An 11,076-nucleotide genomic window follows, 5' to 3' on the forward strand; every position below is an offset into this window, starting at 1 on the left:
AAATAAACAAAGAATAATAAATAACCCCACTCAATGTTACTGCTGTTTTCCAGGAACGCTGCAGAACGTGGGGTAAAATCCAGCACTTCTCTGGGTTGGTAGCAGCCTGGGGGTCCCTAGTGCATCTTCCCAGGGCAGGACCAAATGTCTGAGGTTTAAGGGGCCTTACTCCCAACTTGGGTTCCTTTTAAGGGACAAAATGGTTCTGAACTTAAATACAGTACAGACAGCCCACTGTGTTTACAAAAAGCGGGCATAAGACCAAACAACATAACACAACTAATTTGTTTGTCAGATTGCTCCATAACCATTAAAAAGCCTCCTAGTTCCCTCCGTCGTTATGCTATTGGGGCAGAACACAGAAAAGCGGGAGAGGTTCTTTTGGTTAGGTTTTGTTGTTGTTGTTGAGTCGTTTAGTCATGTCCGCCTCTTTGTGACCCCCTGGACCAGAGCACGCCAGGCACTCCTGTCTTCCACTGCCTCCTGCAGTTTGGTCAAACTCATGCTGGTAGCTTCAAGAACACTGTCCCACCATCTCGTCCTCCGTCGTCCCCTTCTTCTTGTGCCCTCCATCTTTCCCAACATCAGGGTCTTTTCCAGGGAGTCTTCTCTTCTCATGAGGTGGCCAAAGTCTTGGAGCCTCAGCTTCAGGATCTGTCCTTCCAGTGAGCACTCAGGGCTGATTTCCTTCAGAATGGAGAGGTTGGATCTTCTTGCAGTCCATGGGACTCTCAAGAGTCTCCTCCAGCACCAGAATTCAAAAGCATCCATTCTTCGGCAATCAGCCTTCTTTATGGTCCAGCTCTCACTTCCATACATCGCTACTCGGAAAACCATATCTTTTACTATACGGACCTTTGTCGGCAAGGTGATGTCTCTGCTTTTTAAGATGCTGTCTAGGTTTGTCATTGCTTTTCTCCCTAGAAGCAGGCGTCTTTTAATTTCGCGGCTGCTGCTAGGTTTTGTTACTTAGCAATTAAGAGAAAGACTGACCTCAAAAGCAAAAAAGAATGAAGAACCTCGCAGCCATTCCTACCAACTTCCTCTATCTTCCCCACAGCCTTGTGAGGTGGGATAGGGAGGGAGTCGGGTGACTGGCCCAAGGCTGGAAGGGAGCAAAACTACTTATGTATTCAGTTTTGAATGTGAAACTGCACAGTATTTTTGCAGTGCATGACGGTTTGTGCAATAATAAACCTGCGAGTATTTAAAATACTGCCCGTCTCATTTTGTGGTGCTGTTTTCCATGTGTTCCTTTTTGTGGGAATCAGGGGCCCTATTTGGGGAGCTGGGCCAGCCCCCCCCCTTAATCCAACCTCCATTCATTATCTTCCTGCAATCCCTTTTCCATTAACTGACTCTTTAATAGGATCACTATGCAGATCTAAAACCTTGAAATTCTGCTGATAGGCCATTGATGCCTGCAATTCTCAAATGTTAAATGGCTAATTGGCAAACAGAGATCAGGTTTTTGTTTTTCCCTGATGCACTGCAAAGCTTTAGTTATGTGTCTGAACAAGGTAGTGGAATGCTTCTTTGAGCCTTTCAGTCCCTGGTGTAAATCACCCTAAAAACCAACCAGGTTATGAAACTTATTTCTGTGTGAACACACCAGCATTTAAAGCCGCAAGCCAGTGCACATTTTCCCGGGAGTAGGCAACTCCACTGAATGTAGAGGGACGTAAATCTGAATAACTAGATATAACATTGCACCATCTGCCTTGCAGTTCTGGGCACGTTTACTTGAGAGTAAGCCCTATTCAGCCTAGCCAGAGGCTTTGAAAAGGCTACATTGCCCTCAAGGAAAAATGTCCTGGCCCATTGTGGAAAACAAGCTGTCGGTGTTGACACCTTAATAACCATTTTTGTGACCTCAGATGTTTTTGCTCAATTGTCTCCAATATTCCTAAGTTGCCAACAAGGACGTCGCTGGGGTGGCAAAGAACAAAGAGGACGGCAAGAAATGTGAATATTTATTATTTATTTAATGTGTTTTACTGTCCATCATTCATAGATCTCAGAGAGGTCCACCTAAAATTACATTATAGAATACACAAAATGCATAATAAAAATAAGAACAAAAATAAAACAGTAACACCCCCAACAAGTCTGAATCACCTCTCAGCAGCCTCCAAACACCTACAGCAGATGTCAAGGCAATAAACAACTATTTTACTTTTAAAAGACAACCCTCTTTAGGGAAGTTTTTAATGTCTGATGTTGTATTGTTTTTAATATTCAGTTGGAAGCCGCCCAGAGTGGCTGGGGAAACCCAGCCAGATGGGCGGGATAGAAATAATAAATTATTATTATTATTACACGTTGGGCCCTTACAAAATCCGGATTAGAGCGCAGCGCCTGGATGCTTTCCTTGTGATCTCTGCATTGCAGGGGGTTGGACTAGATGACCCTTGAACCCCTCCGATCTCTGCAATTCCGTGATTCTAGGAAAGGCAACCAGGGTGCCGGGTGCCAACCAGGTGGGTGCAGTTAGCACTCAAAGGCCGACTGTTCTGGTCCCGGCCCTTGTTCTGGGGGTGCCACGGGGGCGCAGGGCGCTTTACAGGGCAACTCCGGCAGCGCTTACTCGAAGTAGACCCATGGAAATGCATGCCGTGAGTGCAGGCTTTGCAGCACGGGACGCGGCAGCCGCAACATCCAGACGACAGCTCTCCCTTCCTGACTCGCTTCTGGGGGCTGGCGACGCAGGTCCCTGCCCCGCGGAGCCTACAGTCTAGCGGCTGCCCGTCCGGCAAAGGACGGGGCAGCGGAGGGCCGGGAGAAGCAACAGTGCCGACAGGGCCGCCGTCGGGCTAGCCGCCCGGGATGGAGAGAAGGGGTCTGTCGGGCTGCTGCCGGATTTGCGCGCCCGAGGCGTCTCCTCCGGCCGCCCCGTCGAGGAGAGGAAGCCAAGCCCGACGGCGCGGCAGGGAGCAGCCGAGGGGGAGTTTTCCTCGACGGCGCGGCCCCCGGAGGCTTCATCCCCGGCCCGGGCCACGCCCTCCGGGCTGGACGGGGCCGCCCTATAAAGTCCCCGTCGCCCGCGGCTGGGCCACCTCTCCGGCCCGCCCCGTCGCCAGCATGTTGCAGAGTCGGCCGCTGCTCTTCTCGGCGCTGGGCGAGCCGCCCGTCGAGGCCACCCGGGACCCGGCGCCTCCGCCGCGGAGCCGCTTCGACATCGAGTCGCTGCTGGCCAAGCCGGAGCCGCCCCGTCGGAGCGCGCCCGGGGCCAGCCTCTGGGCCGCCGCCGCCGCCTCCCCGGGCGCGCTGCGCTTCGGCTGCGCCCTCCGGTTCCTGCCGGTCCCCGCCGTCTGCTTGGGCGAGGGGACCCCCGCGCTGCTCCCGCTGCCGCCCCGCCAGTGCGCCCCGACCGGCTGCAGGAGGCCAGGTGAGAGCCGAGACGGGGACCCCGGGAGTGCGGGGCAGGCGTGCACGTGGGAACGGGCATAAGAGCCAGCATCTTGCGGGGGGCAGTGGGTGGGGTGTCGTCTCTGGTCCGTGCTCAGGTGTAGACTGCCTCTGACTCGGGAGGCTCAACATTGAGCCGTCCTGCCTGTAGCCCCTGGGGGCTTATTGCGCAGCCGTCCTGACGAGGGGTTTGGAGGTTAGAGGACCCGCAGGGAAGCAAGCGACCCTCCCCACTTCCCAGGGCAATTTCCCCTCTATTTCCTTCTCGCAAAAAGGGGGGAAAGTCCAGGTTTTTTTGGAAAGGGGTTTCTGGCGCAGGTGTGGTGTAGCGGTTTGTGTCAGACTGGGACATGGGGCACCAAGGTTCATTGCCCCACTTGCAGGGTCACCTTGGGGGCCAGTGATTTTTCTCAGCCAAACCTCTACTGAAGGTAATGGGGCCCTTTATATTTCCCGCTGTCCTTTGTCAACAACAAATTGTTGCTGTTTTTTGTGTTGAATATATGCTATATGGTAATTTATGGACCTCATAGGTATCTCAAGCCATTTGCATATAACAAATAGAAGCCCACACAAAACACAAAACACTGTTGCTGAATGTAGGTTTTATTTTATATCTCATATTTTGGAAATGTACATCCAGTTTTTTCCCCTTTAAATTATTTTGGGGCCCCCAAGAGAGTGGGGCCCTAAGCTAGAGCTTTAGCTTATGCATAAATCTGGCACTGCCTCCCCTACAGGGCTGTTGGGCGGATTAAATGAGGAGGGGGAGGACCATGTATAGGGCAGATCTCCTCTGAAACGAATGAAGCTTCACGGCCCCAATCCCGGAGGGCCCTGAGAAGCGAATTTAGTCCACGTTGCTTAAAGGTTTTGGGTTTGGTAAACCCAATGTGAGTCACATTTTTTGTTGTATGTATTTCAACGTTCCCAAAGTCGGAGAGTCGATAGCCCAGCTGTTGTGAAGGTGTTGTGATCTGTCAGGGAACCACCCCACTGAAGTCTTTCTGGTTGTGAAGGGGTCCCATAACAGTTCAAGGTTCAGCGCCCCCAAAATGTAGGTCTGCTTCTGACACCACCCAGAGCTCCTTTCAGGAAAAGGTGGAATGCAGTGATTAAATAAAAAAGTTCCCCCAACCCTCTTAATTATGTGACATACACTGAGTGGTGTGTGCTTGAATCTGCTTTGAAAATAGTGTCTACTCCAAAGTATTGAACTGAATGGGGCCTCCCCCAGGTGAGACCATGACTGTAGCAAAAGCCCAACTGGGACTCATTGGGGGAAAGCAGACACCCGGCCTCTGGCGCGCCTTCAAGGTTGCAGCAATGGCAGCCCAGGGACTCCAGAAGGCGTTGGGGTCCAGGCGGGCAGATCAAATTGCACCGATTCTGCGTCAGTGGTGCCGGCTGCCCATTCCTTCCCAAGCTCACAAGTCAGGCAATGAGTTTATTGTTCTAAAAGGCCACTGCAAATTCGGCTCAAAGGGTCCTCAAACCCTAAAGACCTCGAAAGCCCTGAACGGTTTGGGACCAGTTTATTTGAAGGGCCCCCCCCTCCATGCCCCTTATGCCCACAGGAGCCAGTCTCCAGCCCCATGGATCATCTGAGAGAAATCGGTTCAGGGGTGCCAAGAGGATTCTACAACACTTACGTGGATTGGGCCCAAGGCATAGATTTGGCATGTGTGTCATGTCATAGGCAGATTCGCATCCTCTTTGGCAGGTGGAATGGAGGGTGCAAGAATAAATCCGTGGCTCAGCATTCCCTGCACTGACAGGCAGCATCTCTGCAGAGTTCTGGGCACTGCTACGCTTTCTTCTGTGTCGCCCAATTTATTGTCCTGCAAGCCGCCTTGGTGTTGCTTAGAAATGAAAGCTGGCCGGCCAGTGGTTTTACGACAAATAAATCCCACCGGGCGGCCGCAAATTCCTTGCTGCCGTGTGATTCTGGGGGGGATGTGGGTGGGTCACAGCTTGGATGTCCAGCATCTGCCAGGGCTCATTGCAGGGGGCTGGACTGGATGACTCAAGGGGGCCCTTCCAACTCTACAAGTCTGTGGTTCGATGACCTGCTTCCCCTCCCCCTCAGCTTCTCCCAGGCTAGTCGCTAATCTGGCCTGTGGTGTATTTTTCCTTGACCCCCGTGTCACGAGGATGTCTCCCCCTTTGCCGTTCCAGAGCTGGAGTTTGCTCACTGCGCCCTGGCTGGTTCCCTGGGGGCTCCCCTTTCGTGGAGATCGGGGGGTCCCTGCAAGATGAAGAGGGTGCGCACCGTCTTCACGCCAGAGCAGCTGGACCGGCTGGAGAAAGAGTTCCTCAAGCAGCAGTACATGGTGGGCAACGAGCGCGTGGACTTGGCCGCCACCTTGCACCTCACAGAAACCCAGGTAGGCAGTGCCCCCCCCAGCACACACAGCAAGGCCAGGAGCAAGCTCAGCCTCCCTCCCCTCCGGCCCTCTCTTAAGGAGAATTAAACTGAAGGACACCGTCCTCTTTCTGCGCTCCTCCCAGTGGAGGGGGGGACAGGTGTATCCCTGCTTCAAGTCCTTTACATACTGCCTTCTCTGGTATATTATTTGCTACAAAGCTCAATGAGCAAGCACTTTAGCGTGGGAATGTTCAGGGTGGCAGGAGAATCTATATCTTCTATATCTATATATAGATTTAAAGGAGAATAATATTGTTAAAATGTATTGTGTTTAAGATATTTGGAAAAAAAATAATAAAAAATATTGGGAAAAACAAGGTTGCAGGAGAGGATTTATTGTTTATTAATATCCTTCCTAGGGATGCAGGTGGCGCTGTGCATTAAACCACAGAGCCTAGGACTTGCTGATCAGAAGGTCGGCGGTTTGAATCCCCACCACAGGGTGAGCTCCCGTTGCTCAGTCCCTGCTCCTGCCAACCTAGCAGTTCGAAAGCATGTCAAAGTGCAAGTAGATAAATAGGTACCACTCCGGCGGGAAGGTAAACAGCGTTTCTGTGCGCTGCTCTGGTTCCCCAGAAGCGACTTAGTCATGCTGGCCACATGACCCGGAAGCTGTACGCTGGCTCCCTCAGCCAGTAAAGCGAGATGAGCGCCGCAACCCCAGAGTCAGCCACGACTGGGCCTAATGGTCAGGGGTCCCTTTACCTTTAATATCCTTCCTAACTCGCACTAGCAAGTTCCTTTACTTAGCAGAGTTTACATTCCCCTTTACAGAGCACAGCAGATAGCTGGTTGCAGGCTCGTGTGAGCCTCTCACTATTATACTGTTCAGTCTCTCTTAGATTGAATTGTGCATTCCTAGTAAGGTTCCTAGTAAGTTCCCTCTTAAAAGAATAAAGACGCCCCAATCTTATTCAAAGTCGATAAAAGAAGTTTACTCACATCATCAGTTCACAGTTGGATCCCTGAAGGCAGACTTAGTTACAAATATGTACATGTGGATCTACCCCATACGGGGGAAGAATCCCAGTGCTTCTGCCAGTTGAGAAGCTAGCAGAGCAGTCCTAGCTAAAAAGCTGGTCCAATGAAGGAGGAAGTCAAAAAGAGAGGAGGGGTGCTGCGTGACTCGTCCTTTTGTTACCTGGACAGGTAAAGTCACACCCACCTTCCATCACATGCAAAAGGAAGGATGCTCCAGCCAGGAGGAACAGGAAGTTTTGACTGGCTGGACCAAACATTCCCTTGCATGTCTTCTCTAGCATTACATGGAATGTTGTACTTGACTGCCTCTCATGGATCACATCCCACATTTAGCAACGAAACGTCGCATTACTGGAGCTCTGAATCACTGATATGTCACAAGTGGACTCTTTATTGCTGCGTTTGCAATTATTCAAGATAAAAGAAGAAATGAGCACTGAACCATTGACATATTATTACAAGTGAACACTTTATTTACTGGGTTTGCTATTGTTTGAGATAAAACCTATTTTGGAAACTACTTTTGCCATTTTGATGGATGTTTAGTGTTTGTTTACAGATAGTTGCCTTGGTGATAGGATCTTGTGTCAACTGCAGCAGTCATGGTCACACCAGCCTGTTCCTTGTTTTATTGTTAGACTCTCTTAAGAAGTGGCATCTTGAATCAAGGAGAGACACAGGTGGTCAAGGACCTGGAAGCCAGGCCTGATAATAATAATAATAATAATAATAATAATATAATAAAATAAGTTTTATTTATATCTCGCTCTCCCCAGCTGAAGCTGGGCTCAGGGCGGCTAACAACAATAAAACAGTACAAAAGTACAACACAAACAACACTCTAAAATCATTCATTATAAAATTAATTCAAATCCAGCCACTGGCAACCATTGGGCCAGAGCTCCGTGAAGATTGCCGAGGGAGTGAGTCAGGCTGTGCCCTGGCCAAAGGCCTGGTGGAACAGCTCTGTCTTGCAGGCCCTGCGGAAAGATGTCAAGTCCCTGGTCTCTTGTGACAGAGCGTTCCACCAGATTGGAGCCACAGCAGAAAAAGCCCTGTCTCTGGTCGAGGCCAGCCTAACCTCCCTGTGGCCCGGGACCTCCAAGGTGTTTTTATTTGAAGACCGTAAGGTCCTCCGTAGGACATACCAGGCGAGGCGGTCCCGTAGGCACGAGGGTCCTAGGCCATATAGGGCTTTAAAGGTTAAAACCAGCACCTTAAACCTGATCCTGTACTCCACCGGGAGCCAGTGCAGCTGGTATAGCACCGGGTGAATGTGATCCCACAGCGAGGACCCCGTAAGGAGTCTCGCCGCGGCATTCTGCACCCGCTGGAGTTTCTGGGTCAGTCTCAAGGGCAGCCCCACGTAGAGCGAGTTACAATAATCCAGTCTGGAGGTGACCGTCGCGTGGATCACAGTGGTTAGGTCAGGGCGAGAGAGATAAGGAGTCAACTGCTTAGCTTGGCGGAGATGGAAAAATGCCGCTTTTGTTATAGCTGCAATCTGCGCCTCCATGGAGAGGGAGGTGTCGAAGATTACACCCAAACTCTTAACGGATGGTGCTGGCACTAATTGCACCCCCGCAAGAGATGGGAGTTGCCCCCCCAATCCCGTCCCGTCCCAGCCACAGGACCTCTGTCTTCGAAGGATTTAGCTTCAACCGGCTCCCACGTAACCATCCAGCCACAGCTTCCAAACATCTGGTCAGTGTGTCTGGGGAGGAACGGTTGAGGGAGTTAGAACCATAGACTCGTAGTAGAGTTGGAAGGGAGCCCAAATCAGTCGGGCAGGGGGCATCCTTGCGCGCTGATGCGGTCGGGATTGGGACAGGATCGGTTCCTTGCTCGGCCTCCTTCCACTTTCTGCCCTTCTGCCTTGCAGGTGAAAGTCTGGTTCCAGAACAGGAGGATCAAATGGCGGAAGCAGAGCCTGGAGCAGAAGGCAGCCAAGCTCTCACAGTTTGGGGGCCCGCAGCCCGTCCCCCGGGGGCTGCCAGATGAGGAGGACAGTGGCGAGAACGAGGAGGGGGACGTGGACATCGAAGTCTAGCAGTTGCTGCCCCAGCCGAGGACACCACTTTCGTTTTGTTTTAGCAGCGTTGGCATCTGCCTCCTGGAGAGGCCAGGACTTGATGGCGCCCCTGTGAACACCCCCAGAGCCTTACCTGGTCCACCTGGGGACTGAGGCGGGTGGTCTGGGCCTTTGGATGCCAGTCTTGGTCTTTCTTTGCGTGCACAGGCATTGCCGGGCTCCATCGGGCGGCATTCAGTGAAGGGCTTCCGCTAGGACTTTGGGCTGTGCGACAGAACTTTCTCTGTCTCTGTGCACCCCTAAATCTGTTCTGGGGATTCCCCAGACCCCGTGGACCAGAGCTGGGTGGGGGCAGCAGGGAGAAGAGAGGTAGGGGATTTTGCATTGCGCAGCCAGAAGTCCTTGCGCTAGTGGACTCTCTTGGCTGCATTCCACCCATTGTGTCCTGCTCTCTGCCTCTGCTTCTGGGCACTAATGTGGCGCCAGGGAGCTGGTCAGCAGGACACACTGGAGCAAGGAGGCCCATATCCAGTCTCAGGATTATCTTCCATGAAATGATGTATACATTAATCCTGTGGCAGTGAGTCCCATAGGTCAGTTACATATTGCTCTTCTTTCTCCACGACAGCTTAGTTTGGTATTGTGAATAGGCAGCCCTTGCTGTTGGATTTGGTTTGCTCGCCCACAGCTTTTGAGTTATATGCCAAGCCTCCTGAATCCGGTGCCAGGGCAGAGGGCAACAGGGCTGACCTTTGCCCTTCAGGGCAAAATTTGTAGATCTGGCCCTGGAGCTTAATGCAGACCTTGGTGAATGTTTGAAATCTGAATCTAATATCTCAAAGTTTAATTGTAGCCGTTAACATTACACCAGGTCAAACCATTTTCCTTATGTAGCTCAGGTTTGTCTGCACAGACCGCCAACAGCTTTCCAGGATTTGAGATGGGGAAGATTCCCAGCAGTACCTGGAAATGCCAGGAGTTGAACCCGTGACCTTTTCATGCTGGCAGATGTTCTGCCACTGAGCCTCAAGCCTAAACGTTCCCTTCCTTGCTAAGTTTGCCACCAACTCGGACTGGTGATTCAGAGCCTCTTGGCAATCTCAGGGTATAACTGGTTGTGCCTCTTCCTTTCTTAAAAAAGCAGGACATTGCAAAATGGCCGGTTGCGAATCACGATATTTATTTATATAGCAGTAGCTGCACTTTTTAAGGTAGAAAAAGATATAATTTAATTTATTTTTTCCTCTTGTGTTTTTTGTGTTTGTGCCATCGATAAAATCTGGTTTTGTAGGAAAGCAGAAAAATAAAAACTCTATATGCAAATCCTGTTCTGTCCCAGAGGCAACTGTCGCGGGAGTCTGCTGCGCCAAGCAGCGCTCATGGCTACGATGCGCGGCAGCAGACCTGCACACGCCGGCAGCAAGACCTGAGTTCCAGGTGCGAGACCCGACTGCCCATGTTGCTCAGGGCTCTTTCTCCCCTGTGGGCCAAAGTCACAATTAGCACCGGTTTCTGTGCGACTTACGGGCTGCATCAAAGCCTTCGGAACATGTGAACACGAATGGAGGTTATATCTCTCACTATACACATACCGGGATGCGGGTGGCACTGTGGGTTAAACCACAGAGCCTAGGACTTGCTGATCAGAAGGTCGGCGGTTCGAATCCCCACGACAGGGTGAGCTCCCGTCACTCGGTCCCTGCTCCCGCCAACCTAGCAGTTCGAAAGCACACCAAAGTGCAAGTAGATAAATAGGTACCACTCTGGCGGGAAGGTAAACGGCGTTTCCGTGCGCTGCTCTGGCCACTGGGTGACTTTGGCTCAGCCACACACGATCTCTCAGGCCAGGCCACCTCGCAGGGTTGTTGTGAAGGTCAAGAAGACCTGGGGGAGAAGGCATGTTTGCCACTTTGAGTGCCTTGAAGGCACCGTGGGATATAAATGTGTAATAATAAATCATGCCGATTATTACGGTGTCTTGTATTTTGAATTGTGGCTCTATTTCCACTTTTCATGCTGCATGTGTCTTGTCCAAGTGCGTCCCAGTTGCATTTTAAATTTTACAGATAAACATCTAGTGCAGTGTTTCCCAACCACTGTTCCGTGGCACACTAGTGTGCCGCGAGATGTTGCCTGGTGTGCCGCAGGAAAAATTAAAAAATTCAAAAGATTTTTTTTTAAAGTCAAATTTTCGATTGGGGCGCCGTCACTAGATGACCCCTGGGGT

The 11,076-nt window shown here is 51.3% G+C and overlaps 1 protein-coding gene across 1 annotated transcript; it reads left to right on the forward strand.

The window, feature by feature from the left end:
* Positions 1-3,081: 3,081 nt before the first annotated feature.
* LOC309540094 (homeobox protein notochord-like) lies at positions 3,082-9,354 on the forward strand (the record flags this gene model as incomplete). Its single annotated transcript, XM_082236769.1, has 3 exons — positions 3,082-3,388; positions 5,587-5,795; positions 8,700-9,354. The coding sequence occupies 3 exons, from the start codon at positions 3,082-3,084 to the stop codon at positions 8,865-8,867; spliced, it is 684 nt and encodes a 227-aa protein (XP_082092895.1). The 3' UTR covers positions 8,868-9,354.
* Between the last annotated feature and the right edge of the window lie 1,722 nt (positions 9,355-11,076).

This window comes from Podarcis vaucheri (assembly GCF_965113315.1).
Source record: "Podarcis vaucheri genome assembly, chromosome: 9".
NCBI classification, from domain to species: Eukaryota; Metazoa; Chordata; class Lepidosauria; order Squamata; family Lacertidae; genus Podarcis; species Podarcis vaucheri.